General features: G+C 42.0%; 1 protein-coding gene across 1 annotated transcript; it reads right to left on the bottom strand.

The window, feature by feature from the left end:
- Positions 1–1350: 1350 nt before the first annotated feature.
- Positions 1351–7924, bottom strand: LOC115790420 (extracellular calcium-sensing receptor-like). Its single transcript, XM_030744241.1, has 13 exons — positions 7917–7924; positions 5689–5916; positions 5301–5539; positions 5149–5201; positions 4348–4527; positions 4035–4223; positions 3730–3946; positions 3392–3630; positions 2934–3143; positions 2705–2828; positions 2361–2554; positions 1860–2141; positions 1351–1782 (listed from the first exon to the last, which is right to left on the bottom strand). The coding sequence occupies exons 1-13, from the start codon at positions 7922–7924 to the stop codon at positions 1351–1353; spliced, it is 2595 nt and encodes an 864-aa protein (XP_030600101.1).
- Between the last annotated feature and the right edge of the window lie 9366 nt (positions 7925–17290).

Here is a 17290-nt window from a genome sequence, read left to right as displayed (position 1 = left end):
CGCCCTGTGGCCGATGGGTAAAGTAATCGGTGTCACGCCTGGACGTGATGGGAAAGTGCGGTCAGCGGAAGTGAGGGTGGGGGATAAGACCTACACTCGCCCTGTTGCCCGGCTCATCCATCTCCCAGCTATCCCGGAATAGATATTACCCTTTGACAAGGAGAACGGTGGAGGCCCCCCCTTTTTTGGATGTACAGATTTCCTTCCGAAATCTGGGGGCGGCTGTAAAAAATGCTGTTCCGGAGGAGATTCAGCACGGGAAGTATCAGGAGACCTGGCTCGCTCTCTTCCTGCTGACGGCGGAGGGATTGAGAGCCGCCTGCGCATGAGCTACACAGGACGCGGTAGTTCAGCTGCGCCGGCTACGAGCGGAACGGGTGAAGAATATCGACTGTCAACCCAGAGGGAGATTGGTGCAGCGGCCAGTGGACTGTGTGTGTCTATTTCAAGTAAGGACTGGGGTTGGGAGTAATAGCTTAAGATGGTGGAGCATCTACGCCCTGGACTGCCGTGTTGTTGCTAACTGCTAGCCCGAGGAGCGTGTTATTTCCGGCGCAGCATGTTAGGGTTGTATTGTATTGTATTGTGTTGTATAGTATTGTTATCTGTTAGACTGGGCTGGTGGCTGGTTTAGAGGGGTAATTATACGGAGATTCCCTACGTTTTATGTGATCGCGGGACGCACCCGTGCCGCGCATTAATCAGAGTAATTAGCAGAGTGAATGCCACTCCGAGTGCGACCGTAAGCGGTCATGTTTGTGTTCGCTTCAGAGACCAGCAGAGGGTGCCACTGGATCGTTGTAAAGAGTATACCTACTAGTTATGTGCATTATATGTTAAGTCTGGGGAGTAAGGTTATTTACTGAGCTATGGTTGCTGTGTTATGGTTAAACCTGTTACATATGTGATTTGTTATGTTTAGATTGTAAGGCTGCGGGGTGTACTCACATGTGCATTTGTTATGATGTAATTTTCATATAGTTAAACCTGTGTTGGTGGTTCTTGTTGCAGACCACACAAATACCCACACACCTGCACCCCCGCAGACCCATACTACTGACCCTATGCGACCACAACCTGGTGGAGCTAGGAACAGCTGTAACTGCCTTGGTGGTGGAAATAAAGCAAAATAAAGCGAGCAAGACATCCGTGTGGTTCTGACCGATCACCTGCTGCGGGTCCCAATTCAATAATCTGGCATTAGTAGTGTAGAGGAGGCAGACTGCCCCCCAACAAGTGGTATTTCCATTTATTTACAAAACAAAACACAAAGGTAAATACAAAAATAAAGATAAAGAGATGATACAGCAAAAAGAGGAATATAATGAATATTAGTCATATTTTGTTAATTTATTTTTGCTGACTGGCCATCATGTGTTCCCTGGTATTCCTCTCAGGCCTCAAAAGAATGATGAAACACTTTGGAGCAAACATACACAAAAGTAAACCATAGCTAGAAGCCAGGATGGCAAAAATTTCCACAGCAACAGTGTATTTCCCAGGAGAGCTAAGGTAAGCAGGCACAAACGCCACCCAAACAGCACAGAAAATCAACATGCTGAAAGTGATGAGTTTAGCCTCATTAAAATTATCAGGAAGTTTCCTGGCAAAAAAGGCTAATATGAGACTGATGCAGGCCAGCAGTCCAATGTAGCCCAAAATTAGACAGAAGCCAACCACAGAAACCATGGCACACTCCAAGGTGACCTTTGACCCTTGAAAACCCAGATTTTGCCGAGGCACAGGGGGACTGAGGGATAGCCATATGGTACAGATGACAATCTGGAAAAAATTAAATGTTATTAGACAGATGTGAAACTACAAAGACTTAAAAATTCAAAACAGAAGATTTGTATAACCTGTATACATGTAAGAAGGCAGACACTTCCTCTCTGTTGGCTTGGACCAAACCATCTAATCAAGGCTTCAGCACCAGGCCGAGCTGAGCGAAAAGCTGCCAGGACTACGATGGTCTTAACTTTGAGACAGGAAACAGAAAGCACAAAGCTGATCCCAAAAGCTGCGTGCTGGAACCGACAAGACCAGTCTGATGGACAACCAATGAACACCAGTGAGCACAGGAAGCAGAGTTTGAGTGATGCAAGAAGCAAGAAGCTCAGCTCTGAATTGTTGGCCCGCACCTGAAATTAAGAAATTGCAGCTTCATAAAAACAGTGACATGCACAATATTAGCCACATGTGGAACAATTCTCTTGTTTTAATATTTTGTCTATTTAAGGGAAAAGAATAAACTGACATGGGATGTCAAGTGAAAGCTAACTATAAACAAGTACACTTGCACACTAATGAGGTGTTGTTAAAAAATGTACATTATAGTTTTGTGTGCATTTCTTTCTCACAACAGGTGTGTGACGGTTGTGAAGGAGCACCACAAAGACAGCTGCTGTCACAGTGGCACCGGTCACAGCTGCTGTTGTGAGGGTAATTCCTAATGTCTCATTAAAGGTGAGAAAGTCCAGTTGGCGAGGGATGCAGGCAGTTCGTTTAGTATTAGACCAGAACTCTAAGGGACAACGCTCACAGTGAATGGAGCCTAGTAAGGAAAAAAGAGTGGGGAGAGAGAAAGAAGAGGAAGGAAAATTAAACACCAGTGGCAAAACTGTAGATGACTTTAAATCAAATGGATTTGAAGGCAGGATGTCTGCATTTTGGAAGGCATAAGGTTACACTGTAATGCCTTTACCAGTTTTATTGCTTATCTCTCCTGCAGCACATGGGACACAGTCAAAACAGCAGAGAGGTTCTCCTTTCCTGATGGCCTTTCTAGTGCCTGGGGGGCAGAGCTCACTGCACATTGAAATGGGCACCTAAACAATAAGCCATGATGTATTTTTAAGTGCAATATAAATGTATTTCAACTAACAGCAAGAAATCTTCAAATACAAAATTTTAATTATTTTCATGTTGAGTACCTGATTGGATCCCGTGATCCACTGAATAGCTGATTCATTAAGGTGGAGAGCAAACCCATCCACATGACCGATCAAAACAAGTTTTAGTGTCCCATCAGCTGTGCTCTGCCAGTTAACAAGATCATACTTTGCTGGAATATCAGCTCCTTGGAAGTAAAATATTTCACCTTGTGGTGTGGTGAAGTTCACTTTTTCCAAGTGCTGCAAAAGCTGTAAAATGATCAAAGCTGTGAATCGAGTAACTGACATAGTATTTATATATTAATGCTTGTGACAAATGTGTTTTTGTGTTAGACAGAGTTTGAAGATAAGAACACTCCAATCACTGAGTACTGAGAGCTAACATAAAAATGTTGTAATTACTTCATTATGGATTGCATAATACGGCATTATATACTCATGAGTCAGGCCAAGATCTGTTTAGCCTCTAGTGTTTGTAGCATTTCCCTCATGATTACCTCACTGGGCTTGATGTGTTTTGGAGAGGAGCAGGTGAAGCTGTTGTTTTCAGAAGGGCTGTCTTTAATGGGGCAGAGAAGGCTGTGAAGGGCATGGGCTGCAGCATAAACAGCAAGGTAGACGTTGTATGTCAACCTTAGCTGGGAGGTGTCAGTAAAGACATTCTGCACTTTTTTCAGAGATTCTGTCCCATTGCAGTGTGATAGTGAAGCTCTCTGAACAGACATAACACCAGGAGCTGAAGTAAAACTATTTGATATATGTCTAGTCTTTAGTGTGGACATAGGAGATCTGAGAGATGAGGAGGAATATAAATGAAGATGTTTGGTCCTTTGACTACATCCAAACTCTGCTTCCCAGAATTTTCTTAAGAACTCATCATCTGGACGATAAATTGGGTGTAAACTTCTGAGGTAGCTTTCAAATCCAGGTATAGCTGAACTTCTGATTGCAACACCAAGAACACCTTTTGCCACTTTGCTTGTTACTGGATTTTGGAGCAGATCCCCACTGGTGCTCCAAGCCTCACTGGCTAGAAACTGTCTATCAGTCACCTAGAAGGCAAAAAAAAGAATTACTTTGAAAGTTTTTTGTTTTTTTTTTTCATTATATGCAATGAGCAATTTTATTACAGCATCTAACATTCAGTTTGCCAAGTTGCAGGAACAGTTCCCTCACATCTGTATACCAGGTGAATATCAAAATCACCCTTGCAGTTGAGGCTTGTATTGTGAGGGCTGCTCGTCTGGCATCACTAATAATATTTTCCCTTTGGAGAGTCTCTACAAATGCCAGGCACACCCCTGCTGCCTGAATCTCCTCCTGAAATACCTGACATGTACAGGTAAAAGATGCCCATTACATGATTACACTGCAAATATATTTATATAGTGTACTTATGGCTATATATTTTGCAGATACAATTAAAAAATTTAAAAAAACAAAATGCAGATACCTTTATTGCAGTGTGGCCATAATTATTGTTTGCTACAACTGCCCCAACCCAAGTCCAGTTGAAGCGTATAGCAAGCTGAGCAACAGTACGTGCTTGGTAAATATCACTGGGGATGGTTCTGAAGAAATTTGCATACTCGAGCCTGTCACTCAGACAAGGACAGGTGGCTAGATAGCTGATCTGAAAGACACACACAAAACCATCCATCCATCCATCCATTTTCTTCCGCTTATCCGGGGCCGGGTCGCGGGGGCAGAAGCCTAAGCAGAGAAGCCCAAGCTTCCCTCTCCCCAGCCACCTCCTCCAGCTCATCCGGAGGGACCCCAAGGCGTTCCCAGGCCAGCCGAGATACATAATCTCTCCAGCGTGTCCTGGGTCTACCACGGGGCCTCTTCCCGGTGGGACATGCCCGGAACACCTCACCCAGGAGGCGGCCAGGAGGCATCCTAATCAGATGCCCGAGCCACCTCAACTGGCTCCTTTCGATGTGGAGGAGCAGCGGCTCTACTCTGAGCCCCTCCCGGATGGCCGCACTCCTCACCTTATCTCTAAGGGAGAGGCCAGCCACCCTTCGAAGGAAACTCATTTCTGCCGCTTGTATTCGCGATCTTATTCTTTCGGTCACAAAACTCCATCTAATAAAGATTTTTGAGATCATTTTCAGTTTTTCCACTGTCATAAAAAAAGGACAAACATTGGTTTGTTAAAAATATATGCTACAGTACAGTACAGTACAGATTTTATGTTGTATTTAAAGTAAAACTCACAAAAGGTACAGAGTGGCTTCAGCATTCTGGAGACTATCTGGCTTATGGATGAAGCACCACCAATAATCACAGGGACAGTTTGACCACCTGAAAACAGCAATAAATGATTGCTGATTAGATAGATAGATAGATAGATAGATAGATAGACAGATAGACAGATAGATAGACAGATAGATAATGAGTTACCCCTTCTGTCAGTGATTTCTTCTATGTTCCCAGCAGAATTGGGAGTGTTTGTAAAATTGCACTTGGTGTCGTCTCCACCAACTAGTGACAGTGCTGACTGGAGAGCCCATGGTGGGTGCCCACAGCTGTCAAAAATACGATAGCCCAGCTTTACTCCTGGTAGCAGCATTGCATTATGATTGATTTCCTCCAGTGCAAACACCACAGCATATATGTACTGCAGTTCAAAATATTCTAGACTGAGAGGAGGGAGATACATTGAGAAAGAATAAGTAAAATTTAGTTTAATAGGTTTCTGTGAAGCTACAAATACAAATCAAGTGGTAAAACATGGCAATCACTCCTGTAATCCTCCACAAACTACACAAACTAAAGCTTAGAGTTTTACCCAGTGCATGGCTTGTAGTTTGGCAGCTGAGTGAAATCATGTTCTGTAGCTGGAGGTTGATAATGAAGAGAAAACAGACCACCGATGATTACATCTCCATCTTGGAATACATCCTGATTACTCAGTCTACCCCAATGAGAACATGTCAACATCTGAACACAGAGGAGTCCATCCCGGAGTCCCAGTTCTCTTCCCACAAGCCACACGAGTAGCAGAGATGGGGAAGACCTGGACCCCACAATGAAGAGCCAGGAGAACTAAGACATAGATGCAGTTGTTCTGGATACTCAAATATGTAGAGTACACTCAGTTTGGTTAATTCTCAGTAGTTCATTCAATATCCATAAACAATTCCTGCAATGAAAATATTAAATCAGATTAAAGCCCACAATGTAGCAGAAGTGTGCCAAGGGAACACTGTGAAGTTATATTTTAAAATGTGTATTTTCATACACCAGACATGAGTTGGCTACTGTGTGTACATTTAAATAGTGACATACCCCCTCCTCCTCGGTATAGATGAACTGCAGATGTGGGCATTTTGTGTAGATGGAGAGCCTTTTTGTAAGCAAGTGAACATGACAACGCATATACCCACCCCCCAAATCAGTCCTCTCAACGTCAGACACAACAACAGCATGACTGACACTAATCGTGTCTTGCAGGTAGAAGATGTATAAATAGGACGTGTGTTTAGGTGCACATAATATAGTATTTGTTCTCTTTTAAAATTTGTTCTTGAATCTTTCTGCAGTGACCAATATCTTTATAAAGCTTAGCAAACACATCATCCTCTGCTGAGCAACCTCTGAACAATGTAGAAGCTTTCCTTAACTTTATTTGCAACCTATACTGCTGTGAATGTCATGTCTTGTGACATGTTTTCCTCAGTCTGAGGCTGTGGAATCAGAATCAGAAACTCTTTGAATGCGGTAAAACGGTCTGTCGGGAATGTTGTCGTGAATATGGTTGTTTATAACTTCTTGTTGTCAGTTTACTTTCATATATAAGCCAAATCTTTTTCAGTCATCTTAATCCGGGGATGGTAAGTCGTCCAATATTTACTGCACAAGAAGTCAATTTGCAAGCAATTTGTGGCTGCAAATGAGAGATGGAAAAACATTTTGTCTCTTTTGCCTAGGCCAATGTTTATTAACCTTTTGTGTGCTCCGGCACCTGTTTGGCCAATTATTAAATGCAGGGCTGTAAAGTGCAACAGCACACCGTGTTGTCAGTGAGGCACACAGCTTATCTATTAAATGTCAGAGGTATCACTATTTTTTATTTCTGTTGGTTATCATTTTTATTTATTAGATTTATTAGAATTTCAAACTGAATAGGCATATTTTAATAGCTGTTTTTACTTAAGGTTAACATTAAAAAGTGAATAATTTGTTCATTACATTATTTGTGACGGTTCTTTCATCTCAGAACATTATTTAATTAAAGAACCAGTTCTGTTGCCAGTCAACCTACATGAATGCATTTTTGACCAGTATTTAATGTTTTCGACCAATAAAACACATCAAACTTTGCACTTGATGCTGAAATATTTAGCTTGGTAGTTAGTACCATTGGGCCACCTGATAAAGTAAGCATGCAGCCTGGAATGACATGGTCATTATGCTTGATAAAAGACTCAAGCCATTTTGTTTGGTGGTTTGCCCATGTCTTACGATTATAAAACATGTAAATTATACATGCAATAATATAGATGTACACAACACTATTTTTCCAAGAAACATTTGAAAAAGAAGAAACTAAAAGCTCAAATAGCATTTTTTTTTCTGCTTTGCTCAGAGTATTTACGGATCTGTCAGGTTTCCGATATGCCCCCCCCCCAATAGTAAACTCATTCCAATGCCCTTGATTGTAGCCCTTGTGACTGGGATATCGTCTTCACCTTTAACACAGAAATATGAATGGTTAGGATATGCAGGCACAAGATCACAACAAATTGGTTGATTGTAAAACATATATCCTCATCAGGACAATGATCCAAGCTGCTGACTTTGTCCTGGAGTCTCAGAAGGAGCAGGCTGATGGAGGGTAAACCATTTCATCTCCACTCCTTTTCTTATGTTACATTATCATAAAACAGCTAAATTAATGAACAATTAACCTGGTCAAGAGCCATATTACAAAAATTGCAAACTGAATGTCATTAAATCCAAGATATAAAAAAAATATTAAAATGATCAGGAATGGTAAGGTCTAATTATTGTTACCTTTCCATCTTTGCCCGGGGGTTTTGACTCTGCTTTGTGTACGTAAATACAGAATCAGGACTCTCTGAGTCCAGTGATGCCTCACTTATAAATAGACAGCCACACTACAGTTTAAAAGTCAAATATCCTACCAGCTGTCTCTGGAGCTTGAAAAAGGCGACTGGACTTCTTTTTGTTTCTTGAAGACGTTTCACCTCTCATCCGAAAGGCTTCTTCAGTTCTCAACCAAAAGGTGGAGAGACCCAGGTATTTAAACCCCTGTGGGCGTAGTCCCCTGGAGGTGGTTATGACCCTCTATTGATCATGTGTGTGAACACATGTGCCCAGGTGTGAAGGGGGCGTGGGTCATATTTAATCAGTGGTTTCAGTTGAAACCAATTTAGGACTCCGCTCCATTGTTTCCTGTGGCCTATTGAGGTCACTGGAACAAAGGTGTGAATGGGGGTTGAGACGTCTGGGAAGGGAGCTCAGGACAGCACTGTAAGCGGGGGACCCACGCCCCCTTCACACCTGGGCACATGTGTTCACACACATGATCAATAGAGGGTCATAACCACCTCCAGGGGACTACGCCCACAGGGGTTTAAATACCTGGGTCTCTCCACCTTTTGGTTGAGAACTGAAGAAGCCTTTCGGATGAGAGGTGAAACGTCTTCAAGAAACAAAAAGAAGTCCAGTCGCCTTTTTCAAGCTCCAGAGACTACTATGACCTGGATGACTGAGAATCTACACAGACATATTGCCTTGCACTTTGGGAGGAACACCCTTCAATTGGTGCGGGAGTATGAAAGGGACTCAAGAAAGCTAGCGGACTACAGGAACCACCTTCGTTTCAACTTGAGATGCAGACAGTCCAGACTGGTTCCCAAGAGTTTGCACCTTGGGTCCACAGTAAAAGGACATAGAGCTGACCAAATTCTATGGAGAGCACAGAACCACCTTTTGAGTGAAAGGATAAGACAGGTCCATTTCACCATAGATGCACTCCAGAACAAAATCCACCAGACTCAGCAGAAACTCTCATCACTCTTACCTCACACCATCGCAGAAGAAGTTTCTACATTTGTGGACAAAGCCCAGCTCGCACAACACATCAAAGGCAAGGAAAGACAACTACGTAAATTTCAAACTCTGCAAACCAAGGCATACCATTCATCTGTTAACAAACAGGACGACACGATAAGCAATGGAAACCAAGGAAAGTGGGTGAAGAACCTATCAGACAGGGTCCTCACCAAACCAGAAGAAAATGTGCTAGCCAAAGGACTCAACTTTGCCATAGCCCCACAACAGCTTCCTATAGTAGACCTCATCACAGCAACAGAAACCGCTATAAGAAATAACAAACTTTCTCATCCTGAAGCAGAACAGATCAGGATGAAAGTTTGAGCCACTCTCTCCAGTGCAAGACTTCCTCCATCCAACCTCACCATTCAGGAGAAGAAGGCCATCACAGCCCTAAGCAAGGATCAAAACATCACCATACTGCCAGCCGACAAGGGGAGGTGCACGGTTGTGCTGAATTCATCGGATTACCACAACAAAATTACTACACTCCTCAGTGACAACAATACTTATGAGGTCTTGAGACGTGATCCCACAAGCAACTACAAGAAAAAAGTTGTTTGCTGCCTGCAACAACTTGAAAAGGAAAAAGCCATTGACCGCCCCCACTTACTACCGCCTGTACCCTGGAGAAGCCACTCCATGCATTTATGGACTCCCAAAGATCCACAAAGAAGGAGTCCCACTTCGACCCATTATCAGCAGTATAAACTCGGTCACCTACAACATTTCCAAACACCTCGCCACCATCTTATCACCGCTTGTTGGCATCACACCCCATCACATTGAAAACTCTACAGATTTTACTAACAAGGTCCAGAATCTTGTACTGGATCCAGATGAAACCATGGTGTCCTTTGATGTGGTTTCACTTTTCACTTGCATACCCACAACTGAGGCAGTGGAGACCGTCAGAAGACGACTACAGGAAGACGATTCCTTACTGAACAGAACCAGCTTCACCCCAGATCAGATTTGTGCACTTTTAGATCTCTGCCTTACCACAACATATTTTAAATACAATGATGGATTCTACAGACAGAAGCATGGATGTGCCATGGGCTCCCCAGTGTCTCCCATTGTAGCCAACCTTTACATGGAAGAAGTGGAAAGTAAAGCTCTTGGTTCTTTCAAAGGGATGGCACCTAGCCACTGGTACAGATATGTAGATGACACCTGGGTCAAAATCAAAACCCAAGAAGTAGAAGCCTTCACTCGTCACATTAACTCAGTGGATAAATACATACGTTTTACCAGGGAGGACACCAGAGATAACAAGTTACCATTCCTGGACTGTGCAGTGCTTATCGAGGAAGATGGAAGCCTCAACATTGAAGTTTACCGGAAGCCCACACACACAGACCAGTATCTCCTCTTTGACTCCCACCACCCTCTGGAACACAAACTTGGGGTGATCAGGACCCTACAACACCGTGCGGAAAGTGTTCCCTCTAAGGCAGAAGGGAAGCATAAGGAACACACACACATTAAGAAAGCCCTCAAAACATGCGGTTACCCCAACTGGGCCTTCATCAAATCAGCTAAGATGCACAGGAATGAAGGCCAAACACAAACTACAGAGAATAGGAAGGACAAGAGGAACAACATTGTCATCCCATATGTGTCAGGCTTGTCAGAGAAACTCAGAAGAATTTTCTCCAAGCATGACATCTCAGTATACTTCAAACCAAGTCACACCCTAAGACAAAAACTGGTTCATCCCAAGGACAAACCCGCCAAACACAAGATCAGCGATGTAGTGTATGCTGTTCAGTGCAGTGAAGAGTGCTCGGACCTCTACATTGGTGAAACCAAACAGCCTCTTCACAAACGAATGGCACAACATAGAAGAGCCACCTCGACAGGACAAGATTCAGCAGTACATCTGCATCTGAAGGAAAAAGGGCACTCTTTTGAGGATGCCAATGTTCACATTTTGGACAGGGAAAACAGATGGTTTGAAAGAGGAGTGAAAGAAGCCATCTATGTCCACTGTGAACAACCATCATTGAACAGAGGAGGTGGATTACGTCACCAACTTTCCCCCGCTTACAGTGCTGTCCTGAGCTCCCTTCCCAGACGTCTCAACCCCCATTCACACCTTTGTTCCAGTGACCTCAATAGGCCACAGGAAACAATGGAGCGGAGTCCTAAATTGGTTTCAACTGAAACCACTGATTAAATATGACCCACGCCCCCTTCACACCTGGGCACATGTGTTCACATGTGACATCCGAATGGCCCTACTAAATGCTAGATCGTTAGCCAACAAAACTTTCCTTCTCAATGACTTTTTCATCGCACAGCAGTTGGATTTTATGTTTGTGACTGAGACGTGGCTTCATGCTGGTGAGTCTGCACCTTTTTCCGAACTTTTACCTCCCGGCTGTTCTTTCTTCAGCTCCCCGCGGATCTCTGGAAAAGGTGGAGGACTTGCTTCAATATTTAAATGCAGTTTTCGCTGTCGTCAGGTCTCGGCAGACCTGTACGCCAGCTTTGAACTGCAGCTGTTGGAGATAAACTCTTCCCCCTCAGTGCTCTGCGCGGTGATTTACCGACCACCGAAGTGCACGAAGGACTTCATCGGTGACTTTGCTGACTTGCTGACGGGTCTCATACTAAAATATGACCGTATTTTAATTGTTGGCGACTTTAATATTCATGTGTGTTGTGAGAGTGGTCCGCTGGTTAAAGAATTTGCCTCGCTTATTGACTCTTTTAACTTAACACAACTCGTGTGTGGTCCCACTCATGAAAAAGGTCACACACTGGATCTGGTGTTGTCTTATGGACTTAGAGTCTGCATCACAGGGATACGTGACTGTGGTATATCGGACCATTTTCCTGTTTTATTTACAGCAGCGCTCCCCAGCTCTGGGATAAATAGAGTATCCTCTACACGTCGTGTGCGCTTGGTTAACTCTTCATGCGCTGCTGATTTTGCAGCTGCTTTTAAAAACTCTGACTTAAGCAATTTGGATTTTTGCTTGAGCCTGAATACCGAGGACTTCACTAACTCTTTTATATCTGCTTGCACTGCTGTACTGGACTGTATTGCCCCTTTTACAACCAAACGCACCAAACCTTCCTCCCAGCCCTGGCTGGATGAGACAACCCGCGCTCTCAGACGTGAGTGCAGACGCGCTGAGAGAAGGTGGAAAAAGGATAAGCTCCATGTCTCCTTAGAGATCCTGCGTAACTGTTTATTGAAATACCAGAAAGCAGTAAAATATGCAAAGTCTGCTTATTTCTCTAACATTGTTTCAAGTAACAGTCACAGGCCTCATTTTCTTTTTAGTGTTTTTAATTCACTCGCTGATCCTCGCTGTAATGTAAACCAAGCCAAGGTCTGTCCTGCACTGTGCGAAAACTTTAAGAAATTTTTTGTGGAAAAAATTTCTGCCCTCAGGCCTTCATCACCTCAGGCTGAAACAGACTCATCTGCACCTCCTCCCAGCAGAGCTGTCTTTGAGCAGTTTGAGCCTGTCACACTCTCCACACTAAAGGAGGTGATTCAAAATATGAGACCTGTAAACTCTCCCACAGACTGTGTTCCGTCTCGCCTTTTTAAAGAGGCTTTTGATTCAGTGGGACCAACTATCCTCGCTCTGATTAACAGTGCGCTTGCATCTGGTTGTGTACAGCCTCTAATCAAGAAGAAGAACCTTGACCCTGATGTTCTTTCAAATTACAGACCAATTTCTAAATTACCATTTTTATCCAAGGTTCTTGAAAAAGTTGTTTTTAAGCAACTTCAAGCATTTTTAAGTGAACATGGAATGTGGGAAAAGTTTCAGTCAGGTTTTAGAATGCGTCACAGCACAGAGACGGCTCTTTTAAGAGTTTTTAACGATCTGCTTTTAACTGTGGACTCTGGTAGTCCTGCAGTTTTAGTACTTCTAGACCTGTCAGCTGCCTTTGACACTGTGGACCACGAGATCCTTCTATCCCGCCTAGAACATGAAATTGGCATTAAAGGCACGGTTCGGACTTGGTTCAGATCATATCTTACTGATAGAAGTTTCTCTGTCCATCTAGGAGACTGTTTTTCTACCACAGCAAAGCTTTCTTGTGGAGTGCCTCAGGGGTCCATTCTGGGCCCAATTCTTTTCTCATTGTATATGTTGCCTCTAGGGTCGATTTTTAGGAAACATAATATTTGTTTCCACTGTTTTGCTGACGACATCCAGGTGTATATGCCCATCAAACTGAACAGCAGAGATCCATGGGAACCCCTGCTGAACTGTCTAAGTGACATCAAGTCCTGGATGAGAAACAATTTCCTAAAACTTAATGAAAGCAAAACCGAGGTCATATGCTTTGGTAAATTTGACCCCTCAAGCTACTCCTCTGGCACTCCGAGTCATTTGGCTCCTCACTGTCGTGATGCTGTGAAAAATCTGGGTGTCATTTTAGATAGTAGTTTTAAAATGGAGAAGCAAGTAAGTGCTGTTACCAAAATCAGTTTTTACCAACTCAGAGTCATTGCCAAGGTAAAACCTTATCTCCCACAGCAGGACCTGGAAAAAGTTATTCATGCTTTTATTACTTCCCGCCTGGACTACTGTAATTCTCTGTACTTTGGCATAGATCAATCATCTGTGCGCCGCCTGCAGGTAGTCCAGAATGCGGCAGCTCGTCTTTTAACCGGTTTAAAAAAGCATGAACACATTACCCCCAGTCCTGTCATCCCTTCACTGGCTCCCTGTCCGTTTTAGAATCGATTTTAAGATTTTATTGCTTACTTTTAAAGCCTTAAACGGACTGGCACCTTTGTATCTGTCTGAGCTGCTTCACTGTCACACCCCTGTAAGAGCTCTGAGGTCATCGAACCAGCTGCTCTTACAGAGGCCTAAAACTAGACTAAAACAGAGAGGTGATCGAGCTTTTGCAGCAGCAGCACCAAAGCTATGGAACGATCTACCTCTCCATATCCGCACAGCTCAGACGATACACACATTTAAATCTCTATTAAAAAACACATTTCTTTTCCTTGGCATTTGGCTGCAGTGCTACCTCCTTTTAGATGATTGTTTTATGGTATTTATGGTACTTGTTTTAAACGTTTTAATTTTTAATTTTCTTATGTTATTTATTGTTCTTAATGTTTTTATTTATTTATTTTTATTTTATTATTTTATTTATTTATTTATATATTTTTATTTTTATTTAGTATAGTCCTTGGGGTTACAGATCTTGTACAGCACTTTGGTCAACGTCGTTGTTTTAAATGTGCTTTATAAATAAACTTGACTTGACTTGACTTGACTTCACACACATGATCAATAGAGGGTCATAACCACCTCCAGGGGACTACGCCCACAGGGGTTTAAATACCTGGGTCTCTCCACCTTTTGGTTGAGAACTGAAGAAGCCTTTCGGATGAGAGGTGAAACGTCTTCAAGAAACAAAAAGAAGTCCAGTCGCCTTTTTCAAGCTTTTTCAAGAATTTTCAAGAATTTTTGAGAGAAAAGGAAAGTTGGAGATTGGCCTATAATTAGCTAAAATAATGGTTTAATTACTGCCACTTTAAAAGGCTGTGGTACATAGCCAATTAATAAAGATAGATTGATCATATTTAATATTGATTAATTAATGGTAGGACTTCTTTAAGCATTCTGGTAGGAATGGGGTCTAACAGACCTGTTGACGCTTGGGGGAAGAAACTATTGAAGTTAACTCACAAAGATCAATTGGAGAAAAAGACTGATTAAACAAAAGCAGTATTCAAAGTAGATATATACACAAAGATACATCTGTGAGATGGTTATGAACATATTTTTCACTAATGGTTAAAGTTCTATTTGTGAAGAAATTCATGAAGTCATTATTAGTTAAAGTTAAAGGAATCCTCGGCTCAACGAAGCTCTTTGTCAGCCTGGCTACAGTGCTGACAAGAAACCTGGGGTTGTTCTTATTTTCTTCAATTAATGATGAATAGTGAGATGTCCTAGCTTTACAGAGGGCTTTTTTATAGAGCAAAAAACTCTTTTTCCAGGCTAAATGAGCATCTTCTAAAGTAGTGCGATACCATTCCCTCTCCAGCTTATGGGTTATCTGCTTTAAGTTGCACATTTGTGAATTATACCACGGAGTAGAACCCTGTATAAACCACTGGAAACACACTTACACACATATACAGAACCTGAACATCAGGCAGGGATGGCAAGCTCACTGATTTTTATTGGTCTGTTATCTGCTCTGAGCTTGTTCCAGCTGAACTCATTTCTCATGACTTAAGGTAGTCTGAGTCAAAGAACTAGGCTTACAGGGGCTTGGGCTGGGACTGAGGCTTCATCTGTGAAATGTAAACTGCAGGGTAGCACTCATCTCCCTGCATTCTCAATGGATGGGGACTTCATTATTCTCCCTTCACTCCTACACACACACAGGGACCTATGACACTAAGGTCTTTGCCATAGAAGAGATGAACAACAGCTCAGAGCTGCTACCTGGAATCAGGTTTGGGTATCAAATCTATGACTCATGTGTCTCAGTGTCCATGACAGTGCATTTGGTATTTCAGCTTTTGTCTTGGACCCTGTGTTTTACCCTGACAAAAATTGCTCCCAATCTGGTATGGTGATGGCTGTTGGTGAGTCTGGGTTGAGGCCATCCATCAGCATGTCACAATTCACTTTAACTTTTCTCAAGTAAATATTTTGACTTTTTATCAAACTGAGTATTTAAAGATTACATGCACTTCTGCAAATCTGATAGGATTACATTGTCTTCTTTTGCTATGTGTATTGTCACGGCCCCTCCTCTGACCTGCAGGGGCGGAGCTTCCTGCAGGCAGAGGTGGGCCTTGAGTAATTGGAGCCACCTGGGCTCACTAATATAAGCAGGGCTCCACTAACTATTCTCCCCTCTCTGCTCCTCCAGGTAATCTTGGTTTGTCTTTGGTTCTGGTCTGGTTTGGTTTGGTTTTGGGTTGCAGTGTTCATTCAGGTTTCCACATACATGTCCACGCACTCATACATTGCATACACTGAACATAATGACATACTCACATCTCATATTTATCTTTCTTTTTGTTTTGCTTAAGTTTCAATAAAACTAATTTATTGGCCTACACCTTTGCCTCCCCTCATTCTTTGTTACGGGCCATGAGCCAGCCTGTGACAGTATGTATGTGTATATGTAAGAATTTAAGCCTTATCTAAAAACAACTGCATTTCAGAGATGTACTTAATTGCTTTATGGAAATAGGGCAAACAGCTCATCTTCAAATACAGTGATTTGAAATTTAATGGATCTTGTCCCATTTAATGTGTGACATTTTTTTTTTCTGTGCTTGTATGTCTGGCATACTGTAATTTGCTACAGGGTGGCCAAAGACAATTATTTGGCAACAGCTGGTTACTAAATCCTGAGGTTTTAGTAGGAGTGGAGTAGGAGTGGCCCTCCAATCTCATTGTACATCCTGTATAATGACAATAAAGGCATTCTATTCTATTCTATTATGGATGATGCTGTTCACCATCCATACCAATGTATTCTGGTGACTTGTTAGGACAGGAACATTGCAGGAATAGAGGTGAAAGCCAGAAATTACAATTTCTGATTATTCTTTTGGGAATTTGGAGGCCAGGTTCATGCCACAGCAACCTTTTTGTTGTGTTCCTTAAATCTTTCTGAACAGATTTCTGGTGGGGAGGCAGTATTTGAATTTCTATTGCTACTACTTAATTAACAAAATTTATTTTCTGCTACATCTCAAAGTAGCATACACATGAAAATCAGAACCCAGTTTTACCCAGTGAAACACAACATGAATAAATTACTAGGTGTATATGACTATGATATCACATAGCGCACTCAGCTGACACTAAACTTAAAATTTGCATTTTTTTAAGCTTGGTTTTTTAGAAAAATAGAAATATTAATGGCAGCTGTATTCAATAACTCTAACAATCTAGGTTTACTATGAAATGTGACGTTATATTTATGTGCTTAACTCTAAATGAAATATTAAACAGTTACACACATAAATAACAAATCAACAATTGGCATGTAAATTACAAGAGCTTAACAGAAAAATGTAATATTTCATTAAAGTAACATCTGAAAATTAATATCTTATGTAAGATAAGATAAAACTTTAATAATCCCACGACGGGGAAATTTGAGCATTACAGCAGCTCAGTACAGAGAAAAAAATGAAAATGATGAGTAAGAACAATAACTAAACTAAAACTAAAATAGAATAGAATAAAATAAAATAGCAAAAAAAAAAAAACCCATCACTGAATGTGTACAATTTGACTTGCTGTTGGAATATTAACCATTTCCAAAACTCTGATACG

This window comes from Archocentrus centrarchus, chromosome 13 (genome assembly GCF_007364275.1).
Source record: "Archocentrus centrarchus isolate MPI-CPG fArcCen1 chromosome 13, fArcCen1, whole genome shotgun sequence".
Classification (NCBI taxonomy): Eukaryota; Metazoa; Chordata; class Actinopteri; order Cichliformes; family Cichlidae; genus Archocentrus; species Archocentrus centrarchus.
This window is presented reverse-complemented; position numbering and strand designations above follow the sequence as displayed.